This window comes from Aotus nancymaae, unplaced genomic scaffold (genome assembly GCF_030222135.1).
Source record: "Aotus nancymaae isolate 86718 unplaced genomic scaffold, 86718_ANA_hifiasm-v0.15.2.pri h1tg000053l, whole genome shotgun sequence".
Lineage (NCBI taxonomy): Eukaryota > Metazoa > Chordata > Mammalia > Primates > Aotidae > Aotus > Aotus nancymaae.
The window spans coordinates 23,050,489-23,070,765 of record NW_026988467.1 but is presented as its reverse complement, the minus strand read 5'-3'; the positions used below and the strand labels follow the sequence as shown (position 1 = coordinate 23,070,765).

Genomic DNA, 20,277 nt, shown 5'->3' with positions numbered 1-20,277 from the left:
CTTTTACCAGATTGAGGTAGAGGAGGTGCATTTGTGAAGAGCAAGGAGAGTTGGGTTTTGGTCATGTTGAGTTTGGGGTGCCTATGGTACACCTGGATTGGACTACACAGAAGGGTGATGGAAATACTGACCTCAAGAGAGATGTGGGGGTGGGGGTATTGGGTCACTTGATAACATCATGAGGAGAAACTGAATAGGAGTGGATTGCAAAGGGGCTGGAGGAATGGTGTCTCTATTAAAAAAAGAATAAAAAAAAAATAGAAACATTAGCCGGGCGTGGTGGCGGACACCTGTAAGTGATCCCAGCTATTCAGTTCAGGAGGCTGAGGCAGGAGACTTGCATGAACCCAAGAGGCAGAGGTTGGGGTAAGCCGAGAAGTTCTGGCTGGGCGTGGTCGCTCACGCCTATAATCCCAGCACTTTGGGAGGCCGAGGTGGGCAGATCATGAGGTCAGATCAAGACCATCCTGGCCAACATGGTGAAATCGCATTTCTACTAAAATACAAAAAATTAGCCGGTCATGGTGGTGCACACCTGTAGTCCCAGCTACTCGGGAGCCTGAGGTGGGGGAACCACTTGAACCCAGGAGGCAGAGGTTGCAGTGAGCTGAGATTGTGACACTGCACCCCAGCCTGGTGACAGTGCAAGACTCCACTGCAAATAAATAAAAATAAATAAACTAGCAGTTGTGGCCCAGAAAGAGGTCCAGAAAAGTTTTTTTTTTTTTTTTTTGAGACAGAGTCTTGCTCTGTTGTCAGGCGCCAGGCTGGAGTGCAGTGGCGTGATCTTGGCTCACAGCAACCTCTGCCTCCTGGGTTCAAGCAATTCTCCTGCCTTAGCCTCCTGAATAGCTAGGACTACAGGGGCGCGCCACCACGCCCAGCTAATTTTTGTATTTTTTTTTTTATTTTTTAGTAGAGATGGGGTTTCACCATGTTGGCCAGGCTGGCCTTGATCTCTTGACCTTGTGATCCGCCCGCCTCGGCCTCCCAAAGTGATGGGATTACAGGCGTGAGCCACCGTGCCCGGCATCAGAAAAGTTTTTATTATGCTTTAAGTCCTGGGATACATGTGCAGAACGTGCAGGTTTGTTACATAGGTATACATGTGCCATGGTGGTTCGCTGCACCCATCAACCCGTCATCTACATTAGGTATTTCTCCTAATGCTATCCCTCCTCTAGCCAGGCCTCCCAACCCCTGACAAGCCCCCGTGTGTGATATTCCCCTCCCTGTGTCCATGTGTTCTCATTAGAAAAGTTTTTAAAAAGAGGAAATGCAGGCTGGGCGCGGTGGCTCACGCCTGTAATCCCAGCACTTTGGGAGGCCGAGGCGGGTGGATCACGAGGTCAAGAGATCGAGACCATCCTGGTCAACATGGTGAAACCCCGTCTCTACTAAAAATACAAAAAATTAGCTGGGCATGGTGGTGTGTGCCTATAATCCAAGCTATTCAGGAGGCTGAGGCAGGAGAATTGCCTGAACCCAGGAGGTGGAGGTTGCGGTGAGCCGAGATCGTGCCATTGCACTCCAGCCTGGGTAACAAGAGCGAAACTCCATCTCAAAAAAAAAAAAAAAAAAAAAAAAAAGGAAATGCTTGGACTCCTACCTCACACACTATACAAAAATTAACTCAAAATACATCAAAGACCTAAAATGAAGAGCTAAAACTATGTAAAACTTGTGGAGCACACAGGTGTAAATCTTCATGACTGTGGAGTAGGCAATGGTTTCTTAGATATAACACTAAAAGCACAAGTAACCAAAAATAAGTAAACAGGACTTCATCAAAATTAAAAACTTGGTTTGTCAAAGGATGGTATTAAGAAAGTGGAGGAGGGCCAGGTGTAGTGGCTACTCCTATAATCTCAGGACTTAAGAAGGCTGAGGCAGGAGGATCGCTTGAGTTCAAGACCAGCCTAGGCAACATGGTTAGACTTCATCTCTACAAAAAAAATTAAAAAATTAGCTGAATGTCATGACATGTCTGTAGTCCCAGCTATTCAGGAGGCTGAAGTGGGAGGATCACCTGAGCTCAGACACCAAAGCTGAATGACAGAGTGAGACCCTATCTCCAAAAACAAAACAAAAAGTAAAAAAAGAAGACAACACACAGAATGAGAAGATTATGGATTTTATAAAGATCTAATATGGAAAATATATAAAGAACTCAGGCTCAGTGTGGTGGCTCATGCCAGTAATCCTCAACACGTTGGGAGGCCGAGGCAGGTAGATCACTTGAGGCCAGGAATTTGAGACCAGCCTGGCCAACATGGAGAAATCCTGTCTCTACTAAAAATACAAAAATTAGACCAGGCGCGGTGGCTCATGCCTATAATCCCAGCACTTTGGGAGGTTGAGGTGGGTGGATCACCTGAAGTCAGGAGTTCAAGACCAGCCTGGTCAACATAATGAACTCCATCTCTACTAAAAACTACAAAAATTAGGCCAGGCATGGTGGCTCACACCTGTAATCCCAGCATTTTGGGAGGCCGAGGCAGGCGGATCACTTGAGGTCAGGAGTTTGAGACCAACCAGGCTGGCCAACATGGAGAAACCCCCTCTATTAAAAAAAATTTAAAAATTAAAAATTAAAAAAAAAAAACAAACCTTATCTGGGTGTGGTGGTAGACATCTGTAATCCCAGCTACTCAGGGGCTGAGGCAGGAGACTTGCTTGAACCCAGGAGGCAGAGGCTGGGGTGAGCTGAGATCAAGCCACTGCACTGCAGCCTGGGTGATAGAGCAAAATTCCATCTCAAAGAAAACAAACAAAAAAAAGGCCGGGCTCAGTGGCTCAAGCGTATAATCCCAGCACTTTTCGAGGCCGAGGCAGGCAGATCACCTACAGTCAGAAGTTCAACACCAGCCTGGCCAACAGGGTGAAACCCTGTCTCTACTAAAAACACAAAAATTAGCTGGGCCTGGCTGGGCACGGTGGCTCATGCCTTTAATCCCAGCACTTTGGGAGGCTGAGGCAGGCAGATCACGAGGTCAAGAGATCGAGACCATCCTGGCTAACATCGTAAAACCCTGTCTCTACTAAAAACATAAAAATTAGCTGGGTGTGGTGGCACCCTCCTGTGGTCCCAGCTACTTGGGAAGCTGAGACAGGAGAATCCTGTGAACACAGAAGGAGGAGATTTCAGTGAGCTGAGATCGCACCATTGCACTCCAGCCTGGTGACAGAGCAAGATTCTGTCTTAAAAAAAAAAAAAATTAGCAGGGCATGGTGGTAGTCACCTGTAACCCCAGCTATTCAGGAGGCTGAGGCAGGAGAATTGCCTGAACCTGGGAGGCAGAGGTTGCAGTAAGCTGAGATCGTGCCACTGTACTCCAGCCTGGGTGATAGAGGAAGACTCAGTCTTAAAAAAGAAAAAATTAGTTGGGCATGGTGGTGCACGCCTGTAATCCCAGCTGTGCTGCTCAGGAGACTGAGCATAAGAAACACTTTGAACCGGGAGACGGAGTTTGCAGTGAACCAAGATCACACCACTGTACTCCAGCCTAGGTGACGGAGTTGAGATTCTGCCTCAGAAAAGCACCCCCAAAACAAAAAAACTAGTTGGGTGTGGTGGTGCGTGCCTGTAGTCCTGGCTACAAGGGGAAATCATTTGATCCCAGATCAATACTGCAGTGAACTGTGTTTGCACAACTGCACTGCAGCCTGGGAGACACCATAAGCCCGTCTCAAAAATCAAAAACAAAACACATATATATATAACTCTGAGGCTAGGCGCTGTGGCTCACACCTGCAATCCTACTTTAGGAGGCTGAGGTGGACGGATCGGCTGAGGTGGACGGATCACCTGAGGTCAGGTGTTCGAGATCAGCCTGGCCAACGTTGCAAAACCCCATTTCTACTAAAGAACAAAAATTAGCCAGGCGTGGTGGTGCATGCCTATAATCCCAGCTACTTGGGAGGCTGAGGCACAAGAATCTCTTGAGCCTGGGAGACAGAGGTTGCAGTGAGCCAAGATGTTGCCACTGTACTCTAGCTTGTGGGACACAGCGAGACCCTGTCTCAAAATAAAGAAAAGGTAGCTTACGCCTGTAATCCCAGCATTTTTGGAGGCCAAGGCAGGCAGATAACCTGAGGTCAGGAGTTCGAAGCCAACCTGGCCAACATGGCAAAAACCTATCTCTACTAAAAATACAAAAAAATTAGCCAGGCATGGTGGCGGGCACCTGTAGTCCCAGCTACTAAGGAGGCTGAGGCAGGAGGAACTGCTTGAACTCAGGAGGCAGAGGTTGCAGTGAGCCAAGATCGTGCCACTGCACTCCAGCCTGGGTGACAGAATGAGACTCTGTCTCAAAAAGAAAAAAAAAAAAAAAAAGAAAGAAAAGAAAAAAAGAGGAAAGAGAGCTCTAACAACTCAACCCAGAAACAATACTTTTCTGAGGAGAATGTTAAACACAAACCCACACCCACACCCTAATTAGAAGTTGGGCAAAGGATATGAATAGACACTTCTTTAAAAAGATACACACAGGCCGGGCACAGTGGCTCACACCTGTAATCCCAGCACTTTGGGAGGCTGAGGTGGGCAGATCCCCTGAGGTTAGGAGTTCAAGACCAGCCTGGTGGCCAACATGGTGAAACCCTGTCTCTACAAAAATACAAAACTTAGCTGGGCGTGATGGCGGGTGTGTGTAATCCCAGCTACTTGGGAGGCTGAGGCAGGATAATTGCTTGAACCCTGGAGGCAGAGGTTGCAGTGTGCCAAGATCGCATCATTACACTCCAGCCTGGGCAACAGAGCAAGACTCTGTCTCAAAAAAAAGAGGGCCAAGCGCGGTGGATCATGCCAGTAATAAACTTTGGGAGGTTGAGGCAGGCAGATCACGAGGTCAGGAGTTTGAGACCAGCCTGGCCAATATGGTGAAACCCCATCTCTACTAAAAATACAAAAATTATCCAGGCATGGTGGCACACGTCTGTAGTCCCAACCACTTGGGAAGCTAAGGCAGGAGAATTGCTTGAACCCAGGAGACACAGGCTGCAGTGAGACAAGATCACACCACTGCACTTCAACCTTGGTGACAGAGCAAGACTCTGTGTCAAAAATTAAATTTAAAGAGAGACAGGATTGCTGTGTTGGCCAGGCCTAAGTACAGTGGCCAATCATAGCTCACTATTGCCTTTGCAGTGTGTGACTGCAGGCAGGCACATACCACCATACCTGGCTAATTTCTGTATTTTTGTAGAGATGAGGTTTCACCATGTTGGCCAGGCTGGTCTCAAACTCCTGACCTCAAGTGATACTCTCACCTTGGCCTCCCAAAGTGCTGGGATTACAGGTGTGAGCCACAGTACCTGGCCTGCAAACCTGTCTCTTAAAAGAAAGTAAATAAATCAGGCCGGGCACAGTGGCTCATGCTTGTAATCTCCACAATTTGGGGGGCCAAGGCGGGTGGATCACCTGAAGTCAGGAATTCGAGACCAGCTGGCCAACATGGTGAAACTCCGTCTCTACTGAAAATACAAAAAATTAGCCGGGTGTGGTGGTGGGTGCATGTAATCCCAGCTACTTAGGAGATTGAGGCAGGAGAATCGCTTGAACCCAGGAGAGGGAGGTTGCAGTGAGCTGAGATTGTGCCACTGCACTCCAGCCTAGGTAACAAGAATGAAAGTCTATCTAAAAAAAAAACAATTTTTTAAAGAGAAAAAAGCACGAGTTACCATATGACCCAGCCATTCCATTCCTACGCAAATGCCCAAATGAACTAGAAACGTGTCTACAAAAACTTCTATATGATATCCGTAGCAGCATTATTCACAATAGCCCCAAAGTAGCAATCACCCAAATGTATATCAACTGATAGGTAAATAAGATGTGATTTACCCAATGTGATATATCCATACAATGGAATGTTATTTGGCAATACAAGTTATCAAATACATATGATGTGGATGAACCTTGAAGACATGCCAAGTGAAAGAAGCCAGTCATGAAAAACCAGATTGTTTCACTCCATTTAGATGAAATATCCAGAAAAGTTCTACAGAGACAGCAAGTAATTAGTGATTATCTAGGGATGTTGGGAGGAGGAAATGGAGAGTTAACTGCTAATGGGCATGGAGCTTTTTTGGGGTGATGAAAATATTCAGAGGCTAGGCAGGGTGGCTCATCGTATAATCCCAGCACTTTGGGAGGCCAAGGCAGGCAGATCACTTGAGGTCAAGAGTTTGAGACCAGCCTGGGCAACACGATGAAACCCTGTCTCTACCAAAAACACAAAAAAATTAGCCAGGTATGGTGTGTGCCTGTGGTCCTAGCTATTTGGGAGGCTGAGGTGGGACGACTGCTTGAGCCTAGGAGGTAGACGCTGCAGTGAACAATGAACTGAGGTCATACCACTGCAATCTAGCCTGGGTGACAACATAGTGAGACCCCCATCTCAAAAAAAAAAAAAAAAATCCAGAATTAGACAGTAGTGAGTTGCAAAATACTGTGAATGTACTAAAACCACTGTAGTATATGCTTTAAAATGGTGAATTTTGGCTGGGAGTGCAGTGCCAGCACTTTGGGAAGCCAGGGTAGGATTGTTTCATGCCTAGGAGTTGAATACCAGCCTGGGCAACACAGCAAGACTCCATCTCCTAAAATAATAATAAAATGGTGACTTAATGGTATATGATTATTTCTCAATTTAAAAAGGGGGCGGGGTGATTCTCAGCAGTTAACTGCTGCAGTGAATGAGGCAATGCCTGAAGAGTCCATGCAGCAGGCTGTCCACAGAACAGCCATTTTCCTCTTCTATCATCATCCCTCTTCTGTTTAATTCCAACAATCCTGACTGGTCTAAGCAGATTCTGTGGTTTAATTCCTCTTGTAATGATTGGTTTAGGAGTGGACAGGCAATCCAGATCTGCCCAGTGAAACACAGGCTACTGTGGGCTTGTGGGAGAAAATATTTATTTTTTTGAGATGGAGTTTTGCTTGTCACCCAGGCTGGAGTGCATTGGCGCAATCTCAGCTCACTGCAACCTCCGCCTCCCAGGTTCAAGGGATTCTCCTGCCTCAGCCTCCTGAGTAGCTGGGATTACAGGTGCCCACCACCATGCCCGGCTAATTTTTTATATTTTTAGAACAGACAGGGTTTCACCATGTTGGACAGGCTGGTCTCGAACTCCTGATCTCAGGTGATCCGCCCGCCTCAGCCTCCTAAAGTGTTGAGATTACAGGCGTGAGACACTGCACCCGGCCAAAAAAAAAAAAAAAAAAAAATATATATATATATATATATATATATATTTCAATAGATGAGATGTTTCTATGTTGCCCAGGCAGGCCTGGAACGTGTAGCCACATCTCCTCATGTGCCAGGACAAGTGGCCTGAGCCACTGTGGCTCCCTCATTATTCTTAGGGAAAAAAAAACAGTAAGCCTCTGGCCTCTTGCCATTGGTATGGTAAGTTATGATGCCTACAGCAACTGACTTGAAGGTAAAGTGGTTGGAGAACACACCGAGGGTAGCAGAGCAGAAAGATGGGAAGACCCATCTGGGTCTTCACAACTGCCCGACCCTCGGGACTGAATCAGGAGATGAATCCTCTAGTTTGTGCCATTTTACTGTTCTTTTACTTAGAGCCCAAAGCATCATATGCAGGTTACTGGTGACTTTTCCCGAGATCATTAAGAACGGGCCTGGAGACAGGGCTGGCACTGAGCATGCTACTATGGGAGAATGGTCCTTACCACAATTTGATGTCTGGTTTGGTTTTAGACCCAGCTACTTTCATGGTCCAGAGCTAGTTAAATCAGTATTTTCCAGGAAGGAAAAAAAAGAAAAAAACTCAAAAAGTTCAAGCTTACCCTACTCATCCTAATTATTTAGAAACAAGAAGAGGGCCAGACTATCAAGTTTAACCTCAGCCAGTTGCTTCACATCTGAACCTCTCAACTACAAAATGGGACTACACCTGTATCTCACAAGACTGACCCAAAGATTAAAGAGCATCAGGCAGAGCTGCTAGCGTAGCCCAGGGCTTGGCAGACTTATCACTGACAAAGAACCCCAGCTATATAACTTTATCAAATACTACAACCTCTGCTCAAATACCAGCCTACACTACCCCCTGACCACTCTAATACATCTGTGAGTTTCCTCTGGAAGAGGACACCACTTCTAGAATAAAAATTACTCACCTACAATCTAGAATGACTTCAGTAATAATGAAAGTAAATGGCTGGTAAATGCCTAAATGGACAAATGTTACTTTATCTTGAATGTCTGTCAGAGGTGACTTGTCTAGTTGAGGGCTGGAATCCTGACTCTGCTGCTCATCAGATGTACATATAACCTTAAATAAATTTCTTCATCTGTGCCTGCTTCCTCATCCATGAGTGATACTTATATTATACAAACACCTCAATACTTGAGAGATAATACACAAAAAACCTCATCAAGAGTTTAACTACACTTTTTTGACTAAGGGGATGGACATGGCAACTGTGGTCTCCAACTTACTTTATTCCTGTCCAACAATAAGGCCACAAGGTCTGTAAAAGCAAATTCAAGTTCCACGTTCTAACAAATAACTTCTTGCCATTTCACTTAAGAGAAAGGGGGTTCTCTGCAGCAATTCCAAACTAAAGGAATCAGAAAAGACCCCATCATGTCTTTGCAGGTCTACTTAGGAGCAGTGTGATCTGCCTTACAAATGGTCAATTGTGTGACACAGGGGCACTCTGACATGACTCTATTAATCTGCTAATTTTATAGATTGCAGACGCAGATGGAAATAAGAGGCTCCTTGCTGTCAACTACCAAGCCAAAACCTTAGATCTACCAAAAATCTGCATTTAATACACTTCACGTATTCAGAGTTATGCAAAAAACAAACACTGCAGGGAATGCTGCAAAACAAAGTACAGAAATCACTTCCCTTTTCTCAGCCTTTCACCACTAGTAGGAAGGATACTCCTGGAATCCTCCGTAACTCCACCTAGCACTGTGTGTTTTAGAAACTGACTATAAATTAGTGCAAGATCATTAGATGTATACGAAATACCTCAAAGCAGAACACACTCTTCCAAGAAACTTGGATAAACCAGGTTACCCCACTTGTGGGAAAAGATCAAGAGGCAGCATTCCAAGCCAAACTGTATCCAGCTTTATTAAAGATACTTTCCATAAACAATCATGGTATTTCAGGCAGGACATGGGCAGACAATCATTAACAGTATACAACAACTTTCAAACTCCCTTCTTTGATGGACTACCAAAAATCAGAAAGCCACTATAAAACCCAATGAAGTCTTCATCTGATGCTCTGAACAGGGAAAAGTTTAGAGTGAGGGTTGACATTTCACATTTAGCATGTTGTTTAACAACTTTTCACGAGCCGACCCTGACTTTCAGGAAGTGAAATGAAAATGGCAGAATTTATCTGAAGATCCACAATCTAGAAATGGAATCACTGTTCTTTTGACAGGTGCCATCTCAGTGGCATCACTGGCAAGTCCAGATTGCCTGACACACTGGTAACAAATGACTAGGGGTCAGGTCCCAACAGATGTCTGGGCTTAAGGGAGTTAAGTCTATGCTGAAAGACGGAAAGGGAGAAGAGGACATAAAAACGAATTTGTTTTTCCATACCACAAGGCTTTTGTGTGCCAAGGTGGCCATGTGTGTCAAAGTCAGGGAATCCCTCCTCCTGGTAGCCAAGAGGAAGTCTCTCAAAACTAGAAGGGAAAGGCATTTCCCCACATCAATCTAGCTTTGGAGACATTCTATTAGTGACATATGCCCCTTCCCCCAAAACAACAATGAAGTGTTCTGTGTGCTAACAACATAGCTTAAAAAAAAAAAAAAAAGTAAAACAAAATTCTGCATTTTTATAAAACTTGATAAAAAATAGTATTTCAAACTGTACAGTCACCAGAAGTACACAGTTATCAAAAATGCACACACTTCACTTGGCATCTCCAGCACCTTCGGCTTTCTGTGCCTAAAAGAAAACAGACAAATTAGCGCAATGTGTAGATTTTGAAACTATCTTTGTTTACATTCCACCTACAGCATCATTTTGCTCCCAGGCCAAAGTTCAGGATTCAGGTACTGAGACTGAGTACTTCTTCCGAGAATGACTTACTAAATAACTTTGCTAGGCCACCTCTTCTCTGGGTCTTACTGTAAAACTGGGGAAGGAGGAATACCAGAATTAGAGACCCGAGGTTACTCCTAGCTTGAAAACCCTACATAGTATTAAATATAGTGCCCTTTGGCTGACAGTAGAGACTGCAAGAATCCAGGATTTAAGTTAACAGGAAAGCCACAAGCAGACTCTGGACCAAACAGTACATTTGGAGTGATGAAATAAAAGGGTAATTAAGTCTTTGAAATCAGCAACTAACTGAATGAGCAGATCCAACAGAGTGAAACAGCAGTTGTACCTGGTCTGTTTTGGCATCTCCATTTTCTGCAGGGTTATTCCCTTCCTTGCCAGCATCAGCTTTTCCCTTTTTCCCTTTGGGTACCTTCTCTCCCTTCTGAAAAAGGCGGAAAAAATAGAACTGTTTCTCTCCATTTCCTATTACCAGGATATGGTCTGCAAAGTTCTGCACAAGGTAGGATTGTTTACTGAAGATAAAACACACACAAACCCTCACCTGTTGACAAGAACAACTGATCAAAACTAGGTTAAATTATCTGTAACTTGCAATAATCTTTAGTACTTAAAATTTCCTAAGTGTAAGTAACCGAATAAATCAGTTTAAACCCTAGAATATTTAATATTTAAATGCAGATTTTCCTACAAACTAATGACAGAGTTCTTGATCAGGAAACCAATGTTATGAATCCCTAGGATGAGGTAAGCTACTGACAGTTTATAACCTCCATTAATGGAGGCACCATTATGCTAATTAAGTTAAGGCACTAAGGACAGTCCTCATTCTGTGAAAGTGATCAATTCCAATGTTAGCACTTACCTTTGCAGGGGCCTTTTTAGGCTTGGGCTCTGGCTTTGGAGGAGCAGGTTTCTTTTTTTGACAGGAAGAGAGGAAAAAGTAAACATCAGTACAATGGACCGAAAAAACCACCCACGACCAACCAACCAAAAGTACCAAGGGTACAACCAAAGTACCAAGGGTAGAGAAGTTTCTCCTCCTCCTCCTCAAGTTTTTGTGGCTGGCTTTCTTTTAGAATGTTGAATCTCCAGAAGCCCACTCAAATGTCCCACTTTGGCAACAGCCATCAGAATTTCAGAACCAGCAAACCCCAAAGGGGCAAGAGTCCCAAGAAGAGGCGATCATTCAAAACCAGGAACTAACCATAATTCATGGGAAGCAAATTTTTTTTTTTTTTTTTTTTGATATTTAGTTTCAGGGACAAATACGAAAATTCAAAGCATACACTTACAGCAGACAACCTCGCGGATCTTCTCTGTGGCTATTAAAGACAACGAGAAAGTTAGAAATAGGACAGGTAAACCGCTTTGAAGTTTTGGTATCAATTTGCTCTGCATTATAGGAGTGTAAATTCAGGACACAGGTCACGGTTAATCACCGAGTCCAGTGGCCTCTGCTACTCAAGGCTTTGACCCTTAAAGAGAGAATGACTTACTTCGTCCTTCACCTTGGCTTTATCTCCTTTAGCATCCCCTTCAGCCTATAAGAAACAAGAACAAAAAACTGCAACTTTTGAGGTGGTTCTTAGTTATTTCCTAAACTTCAGAGTCCTAACAAAGAAAATTAAAGCAATCGTCCACACAACTTTTCTGGGACATAAACAAACGAGTGAGCCTACGTTCGTTCTAAGACCGAAGAGCGCGCGGAAGCCGACCCCGGGAAGCGAGGGCTGAGCCGGAACGCGGCCGGGAAGAGCAGCCGAACCCGCACCACCGCGCCAGGCAGAAGCAACAGCTGCAGATGGCGCAAACAAACCCCCTCCGGAGGCGGAGCCCAGCGCCGTTGCCATGGCAGCCGTCGAGGGCGGGAGAGGGTGGCGCGCGCAGCCCGGGGAACTCGTGGGCGGCGGCAACGCGCGTCTCGTGCGCCGGGAACGTGGGCTAGGGGGCGGGGCCACACAGCACAAGCCCCACCCCGAGGGGAGAGACCCCGCCCCCTCACGGCGGCAGTTTTTTGGCGGCAGCGCGTTCCCCCGCCCGCCAACCCCGAGCGCCGCCTTCCCGCCCTTTCGGGTTTGAATTGCCCGCCCGCAGGGAGGGGAGGGAAAGGGCCCTGGCGATGGGGGAGGGGGCACGGGCGGGGGCGCCGAGCCCGAGGGGAGCGGGATAAACAGCCGCCAACATGGCTCCTCCCGCCGCGGCCGCCGCTCCTCCAATATGGCCTCTGGCGCCCGCGGGCAGCCGAGCTGCTGCTCAGGGTTAGCCCCGAACAGCCCGGCACCGTCTCGAGCCCCCGCGCGGGGCAGCAGCGCTGGCTCCTGCCTGGCGCCGATTCTCGCGCCCTGCGCCAGGGAGGCGGTGGCGGCGGCGGTGGCAGTGGCGGCCCGGCGTCTGGGGCCCTCGCGCCACGTACCTTTCTCTTGGGCATGGTGGCGACGGCGGCGGGACGTAGGCGCTGGGCGCGGGATGCAGCAGCGCGTGGGCTTTGGTCGGTCCGGGGGTCGTTCTCGCCTCTTCTTCACACTGCTCGGGCTCCGGGGGGTTTATAAAGTTTTTATAGCGCTGGGAGCCCCGGACCGGTTAGAACCGGATTTCACCTCCCGCCGCCGTTCATTGGCCCAGCTGGGGTCACGTGGGCGGGGTTTAAACTCACCTCCTCTGGAGGGAGTGAGGAGGGGGGTAGGGGGGAGTGCGCGCGAGACGGCGGCGCGCCGAGGGGGTAGGGGGCGCAGTCGGGGAGGCGCGCATCGAAGGCAGTAAATGAGGAGGGGTGCGCAAGTCAGCGGGCTCTGGGTTCCGGCTCCCGCCAAGAGCTGGCTTTTGCAAACTAGCAAGTTCCTTCCACCTTATGCAACCCAGCAACCCACTTCTCCAAGCTGTGCGACACTCAGGACACATTTCAGCGGCTTTCCTTCCTGCTCCCGCTGGGGGCCCTACAAGAGGGGTTTGCGAGGCCTGGCTGCACTGCCTTGCTTCACTGGAGACAGGAGGAAGCGCGCGGCTGGAGGCACAGGCTGCACTTCCCAGGGCCTAGGGTGATGCCGAAGTGGAAAAAAGGCGGGGAAGCCAGCTTGGCGCAGCCGGACGTGCATCCTTCCGAGCTGCCACTTCGGGAAAGCCTTTCGTGCATCTCACCTGAAAAAGCGTCCACTCGAGGTGGGCTAGGGGTTTCAGGGGGAGACTTTCCATGCGGAGGTGCCTTTTGGGTGCTGTGGGGCAGGTAGGAGCTGTCCTTTCAGCACCCGTTGCGCAGCCGCCTCCCCAAATGCTATCGAAGCCCCCACCCCCTAACGCCTGTCGGGTGGTTCCCTTAAGGTCCCTGTATTCTCAAACCTCCAGACTCCGCCACAGAATGGTGGAGAGCGGCCGTCGAGGTCTACCGGCACTCCCCTCCCCCTACACTCTACCCATCTCGGAGACATCTAGCCCAGCTGTCCCCACCCGATGCGGCCACCAAGCCTGGGCACTGCAGTCGCAGCTGGCGAAATCCCTCCTTCTACACTGTCAAGCTGGCTGCCTTTCACTTGCGCGAGGAAAAGGAGGATGGAGGAAAGCGCCCGGGGATTAGGAAACAAGTAGAGGAACAGGTGGTGTGATGGCAAAAGGGCTTTTCCAGTGCCCCGTAGTCCAAAGCCGGGGTCTTGGGAGCTAGCGAGGCGCACCTGAGGGAGGGTAGGCAATTGCAGCAGCAAAACAAGGTGTTCTTCCGTTGCAGTTAGCAAACAAGTTTTACATCTAAGAATCTTTAAAAATTCTATTTGAGACCCAGAACACAAGAATACGATAGATGTCCTCAAATGGGGGCTTGGTTCACAGGTGGAAGAACACTTAAATTGGTCCCATCTGATTTCTTGAGGCAAGGGTTGAACCTGCCTTATACAAATCATACCTGTTCAAAGCAACCACGAGTTCAACTATTTTGCAGCTCTTGTTTCTGGGCTACGACGACCTGTTTGCCTCTTCTTTCCACCCCTACATCACCTCCTGGGGCAGCTTCTCCCTCCTCCACCCTGTGTACCTTTCCCAGAATAGAGAACCTCAGGCCAAAGAGAGATGCCAGCCCCATTAATCACCTCTACTGTACCCCAATCATATTACGGAAAGTCAGACCCAGGAGACAGGACTCAACAGCCACACTCATAGGGCAGATTCCGTTTGCTGCCTCCAGCCCCTCATTCCCGCCTTAATTGTAGGGCTCTGCATTATAGCCGCATAATTCATGCCTCCCTAATTATGGCTGTCAACAGCCCCATTGTAAAGATGGAAAATGTACAGCACCTGCTTTCCAGGAACCTTGTGCCAGGGATTGGTAGTGGGGAGTGCCAGGTGTGGACGGGGGCTTGCCAGAGGGTGCATTGATTGGCTTCTCAATCGCAGTGTCTGGCATTTATGCTTGATTATGGGAGCATGGACAATAACCAAAGGGTTTTCTTGCCGCCAGGTATCCCGGTACAGAAAAGGGAAGAGGGGGGCTGGGGTATAGGAAAGTTAGGGGTTTGGTGTATGCTCGTACTACTGCTTGCAAGATTCCACCTCTCCCCTAGAGGGAGCTGCTAGGGAAACAGCTTGCAGAAAGTAAAATGGGAAGCCTGGCACAGTGGCTCAAGCCTGTAATCCCAGCACTTTGGGAGGCTGAGGCCGGTGGATCACCTGAGGTCAGGAGTTCGAGACCAGCCAGGACAGGGTGAGACTCCATCTCAAAAAAAAAAAAAAAAAAAAAAAAGGTAAAACGGACTTTACTAAACACAGTAGCATTTGGTTGGTGTTGCTGGCTGGTACTTGTCAGTCTGGGCACCTGAAACAGAGTTGCTCGGGCAGACAGCTCTTCAAAGGCACTAATCCTCTCAGCGGCTCTGCAGCAAGGCCTGGCAGAGGGAGGTAAGGGAAAGGACACAGCTTGGACCCTCACAAGCAAAGAGGACCTAGAACAAGCTTTGTCATACCAAGAATAAATAATCTCAGGGCCTACTTAGGCAGCCAGGTCAAAAAGCTGAGAGAAACCTTGAAGACTGAAGTGGGAATCAGAGTTTGAGATGGTGAGGGTGGGGAGCAGAGTCAGCTAGAAGTGCTTGGTTCTGCTCAGTCCTGTTGTGTTACAGGGGAGAAGGCCTGTGCTGGATTTGATTCACCAGGGCCTACAGGCCCTTCTGTTACCCTGTACCATGGAGGGGGCCAGTCTCACTTGGGAGTGGAGCCTGGCCCCATGCCCTGCAAGAGGAGGAGAAAAGCTTGTGTGGGCTGAGTCGACAATAGGTAATTGGATTGTAATCACCCGCCTGGCTTCCGCACACCATTGGGGGCGCTCAGTCTTTCAGTGAGCAACCAGCACTTCGTGGTGGGAGGGGGTAGAGATTCAATAGCAAATCCCAGGTGGAGAGCCAAGGGGGAGGAGCAGCAGATGGGCAAATTTTCTTTCTGTCTCTCCCGCCCCTTTTTTCCTTACCCAAATAACTGGCTTCCTATTAGTTATTTACTAGCAGATCCAAGGTAGAGCCAAATCTTTTGTGGAAGTTGGGTGGAAGGCTAAAAATGGATGGGTAAAGAGCTAGGGTTTTGAGGAGAACTCTTCCCTGAAATTCTGTGTTGAAGGATGTGCTGGTGGAAAAATAAAGTGCATCTAGGAGACAGGCAGCTGAGTTGTGGCCCTTTGCTCTCCAAGCCCTATTGGTGACCAGAGCTGGGTTTAGTGTACTTGTGGGAGACTTCTACCCTCAATCTTGCCCAGGAGCCACTGTCCCAGGCAGCCCAAAGGTATCTATGGCCAGCAGACCTGGCCTGGGGGGCTCCCCAGCCAAGCAAAGGGAACACAATTCATTATCAGGAAAGGAGGTGCCTTTCACCAAGAAAAGGAAGGGGAGTGGGGCCCTGGAGGCAGAGGGCAGGGCAGAGTGGCAGATGGCCAGCCTCACTCAGGCTGATGCAGTGCCCAGACGTGCCAGCCAGTCAGCTCGCTTGAGTTCCAAGGCCTGCAGGAAGCCTTGGACTCGCTCTTCCCGTCTGGCCGAGAGTTTGTGCAAGCGTGTCCTTCGGAGCTGGGCGTCCCCACTGGCTTGGAGGCCCTCTTGCAGCAGCTGCTCTGTCACTGTAGCCTGGTCCCTCTCCAGCTGCTGCCTCTTCCGCTCCTCTGCATACATGTCTCGGGCCTTCTGCTAGAGAAAAGTGGGGATTGGGTGGGGAGATCATTTTTAGGTGTGGGTGGAACTGGGATGGAGGAGGTAGGGGGTGGGGCACCAGGTGGGTCAAGTGGCCTGGAACAGTGGAAAGTACCAGATTTGAAAAGGCTTGGGAGTAGGTATCCAGTGGGTGGTGCTCATGTTGTACAGGCAGGGCAGTGGCAATTCTGGGTCCATCTTGGTTTGCTTTGTGTGGAAGCATCTGTATTTCTTAAAGTTTTTCTCATGCACTTGGAAGAGAACCAGGCAAACGTGGGTCTGACTTCTGATTTCTCCATCAACTGGCTTTGTGGCTTTGGGCAAATCCTGTCCTAACCTCATTTCTTCATCTGTAAAGTGGGGGTTGTGCCTACCTTAAAGAGTGGTTTTAAGGATTAGAGATAATATATGCAAAATCCTCTCTAGCATATTAGCAGGCTCTTAGACAGAAACAGCAATTTTACAAGTTGTTATTGTCTGTTCTCTGCTGCAAGAAAGGTCCTATTCTTGTCTGGGGCATATCCATTGGGTCACTTCCTTTGATCTCCCCAGGTTTTCCTCTGAGGGTACCATCCTCCCAACTCCCTAGGCTATTTTTCAGAGCTCCAGACTTGCCTCCTGTATGAAGATCAGCCTGATCCTTCCAGTCCTCCTAAGAACATTCTGAGAAACAGGTTCAACTCTCTAAAGCCACTTATTGCATTCTGCATAGTAGAATAAGTGTTAGTGTCCATAGTCCACTTTCTGTTAGAAAATAAGCCCTTGGAGGTTTGAGAGCCTCCAGGCCTCTTGGAACCAGCTCTGACACCAGGTGGTGATCATACTCCCTGGCAGCACTTATCACCCCAAGTGCTAGAGAGCAGGGATGGGGCTTCTTCCTTTCTAGTACTTGGGGTGCCCTATACATGTGAAACACTCAACTTACTGACCACATGAGAGCAGTGAGGATACTCCTGACACAGGAGAGGGGAAAATCCTTTTGGAGCAGAATCAAGGCTTTCCTATGCCTCACTGATCCTCTCTGTTCCTGCCAGTCTACCTGACCTGCAAAGCCTTTGCATCAGAGCTCCTCCTGCCAAACCTATTCCATGTGTGAGGAACTCCATTTACCTATGGTATCCTATGCTCTGATGACCCTTCCCACGTTCTACCTTGTATTTCGGTAAACCTGTATACATGTTTTTGTCCTAATCAGCCCGTAAGCACCTTGACTGCTCTGTCTTCATGATTTAAAGAATATCTTACATGTGCACAAGCACTTCATCTGTTGCTTCACTTGACCCTCACAATGAAGCTGTGAGGGAGGTACTTTCTGCTGGAGACAGACATGGAGCAGGGAAGTGATTTGCTGTCTCTTAGCAATAAAGGTTTACTGCACGAATAAGGATGACAAATGAGAATTCTGGACTATTTCCCCTGCTCCACTCTTGAATAATCCCAGGCATTCGTGGGTACTTCTCTTCTGCTATTATAATGAATTACATGTGGAGCTATGAAGACTTCGGGCTTGAGCAGTTGCTGCTAAAGCTCTCCATCTTGCTAGAAGGGCCTCTTCCTGGCCTTGGTCAGGAGGCTCCCTGGGTGCTACATACAGGAATTTTTCAGGATATGGAGATGTGCAGGACACAGTCCCAGCAATCCAGGTGCTTACAAGCTGATCATAAAGCCATGCACACAGAGCACCATGATACAAAATAGAATGTGGTAAGGGTCATGGAAGCTCAGAGGAGAAAGCAAGTGTGGCTGAAGGTCATGGAGCAGTGACCTTCATAAACAGACAGAATTTGAGCTGGCTCTTTAACCAATGAGGAGGATTCAAACAGGTGAGGTGTATCGGGGGTGGGGAGGATATTCCAGCAGTGGGAGTAATGGACAAAAATGGAGGAAACCGAAGAGCCTGTTGAGGCCAGAGTAAGTCCACCTGGAGCACTGGGGTTTGAGAAGTTCCTAAGGCCCCCCCTCACCTCTCTAAGGCTATTTCTTACTCTGCAAAACAGGGACAAGAGTACCCACCTCACTGGGTTGTTTGAGGAAAAGTGAGATAATGAATTTCCAGCCTACTACTTGGCTATTAACTGAGAGCTGTTCTGTCACCACCACCTGTGGACTGGGCTAAGCAGGCTAAGTTCTAGCAGGACAGAAAGGATGGGGGACACTCAGTAACAGAGGGAGGAAATACGGAGCTAGACACGGAGCTAGCTAAAGGCACTTCATGAGGCGCAGGCTTCTTCCACATGGGGTCAGAGTGAGTGCCAGCAATGGGGGCTGTAGCTCAGGCAGAGCCTGGCCCCTGTCTGCCCAAGAAGTAGCAGTTCATTTTCAGGATGGCAGAGTTGGGAGGGTACCTGCTTGTCATTTTACAGAAAATTACAGCGAGGCTGAGATGACTGAAGTTCCCTTGGCTTTTCCACTAAGGTAACTTCCTGAGAGGACAATGTGACGTGTGTCTTGTTAAGCTGTACTTTCTAGGGGTGGAAAAGCTGGTGACCTGTATTTGGATACCTGTCTATCCAGCCTCCACATGGTCTGAATCTACCTTTTCAATCTCAGAGGTGTTTTCAGTTCTTCTCAAGTACTTACCCTTGGGAAATCTAAGCTAACAGAAGTCCCAGAGGTCAACTTTTATCTCCTTGACCATTTGTTTACTCTCCTTGTATAATGACCAATCAGGGGTAAGTGTTGAGGGCATTAACTCTTTCCTTAGAGACCTTTTTTTGCAGGGGGATGGTTGTCTCACTCTGTCACCCAGGCTGGAGTGCAATGGCACGACCTTGGCTCACTGCAACCTCCACCTCTCAGGTTCAAGCAATTCTCCTGCCTCAACCTCCCAAGTAGCTGGGATTACAGGCACGTGCCACCACCCCCGGCTAATTTTTGTATTTTTAGTAGAGATGGGGGTTTCACCATGTTGGCCAGGTTGGTCTTGAACTCCTGACATCAGGTGATCCACCCACCTCAGCCTCCCAAAGTGTTGGGATTACAGGCATGAGCCACCATGCCTGGCTTTCTTAGAGACTTTTTGTACAGACCTTATCCAATCTTGGTGCCAGGGCTCCAAGAAGCTCACTTTGAGAAATGTGGTTCTAACCTATGAATATAAATTCTTCCTGGGCATTATGCCTCTCTGCTGTTATTCTCTCCTTGGTAGAATCAGAGAACAAGATGCAAAGTCCCTCCAGTACTTAATTCCAAAAGTCCTCTACCACTCTGCTGGCGCCTGGAGAGAGGCTGCAGGTCCTTGCCTTCAAAACATTTATTAGCCAATGAAAAGTTCTTCCCCAGGCTGCAACCAGCCAGTCCAGGTCAGCAGCATGAGGAATGCACTTCTGAGGGCTGCCCTCAGGCAGACAGCTACCAGAAACATGTTCTGAAGCACCCTTAGAGTCTCCTTGCCTGGGGAGTTGTACTAGGGACAGGATGCGCAGGGTGCTTTTCCAGAGACAGGAGTCTGATGAAAGGCCCAGAGACACACATGTGGGGAACAATATTAGCCACCATTCTCAGGAAATGAACTCTGTTCCAGGCACTGCAGTCAGCACTTGACATGTGTTAGCTTACTGAACCCCTATCACAAACCTGCAAGGTAGATATTACTGTAATTGCTACTTCTCTCATTTTACAGGTGAGGAAAATGATACTTTGAGGGGTTAAGTAACTGTACAGTCACATAGCTATGTAGGCAGAGCCAAGATTCAGTCATGAATGTCTGAGACAGTAACTCAAGCTTTTAGGCTAAGGTGGGAGGATTGCTTGAGCCCAGCTGCTCGAGACCAGCCTCGGCATCATGGTGAGATCCCATTTCCACAGAAATAAAGAAAGAAATAAGTCAAGCTTTTAACTTATCCTGAGGAGAAGACAGTGACGACCTGAAGAGCACAAGAAATATAATATTTGATCCAGCCTGTTTAAATTGTGACAAATGTACTGTAAGAAGCTTCATGGGAATATTGGTCTTTTCCCTCACTAATGTCATCCTTGGAGATGAGGTGGAAAAACACTTTTTACTCATCTCCATCAATGACCTCTCATGGACCTACTATCCATCCCA

The 20,277-nt window shown here is 48.0% G+C and overlaps 2 protein-coding genes across 6 annotated transcripts in view; both read right to left on the bottom strand.

Moving 5' to 3' along the window:
• Window positions 1–9,103: 9,103 nt before the first annotated feature.
• On the bottom strand, window positions 9,104–12,686 carry HMGN2 (high mobility group nucleosomal binding domain 2). Its single transcript, XM_021668314.2, has 6 exons — window positions 12,491–12,686; window positions 11,574–11,618; window positions 11,370–11,399; window positions 10,940–10,990; window positions 10,403–10,498; window positions 9,104–9,957 (listed from the first exon to the last, which is right to left on the bottom strand). Exons 1-6 carry the CDS (start codon window positions 12,503–12,505, stop codon window positions 9,922–9,924), a joined length of 273 nt encoding a protein of 90 aa, XP_021523989.1. The 5' UTR covers window positions 12,506–12,686; the 3' UTR covers window positions 9,104–9,921.
• A 1,090-nt stretch (window positions 12,687–13,776) lies between these two features.
• Window positions 13,777–20,277, bottom strand: part of DHDDS (dehydrodolichyl diphosphate synthase subunit) — a 37,756-nt gene continuing 31,255 nt past the window's right edge. For 3 of the 5 annotated variants that reach the window (XM_012440073.3, XM_012440071.3, XM_012440074.3), the window contains exon 9: window positions 13,777–16,226. In XM_012440073.3, coding sequence (XP_012295496.1) covers window positions 15,987–16,226 — 240 coding nt within the window. In that variant the 3' untranslated portion in view covers window positions 13,777–15,986. The remainder of the gene's footprint in view (window positions 16,227–20,277) is intronic. The other 2 variants (XM_012440077.3, XM_012440076.3) reach the window with 1 other exon arrangement.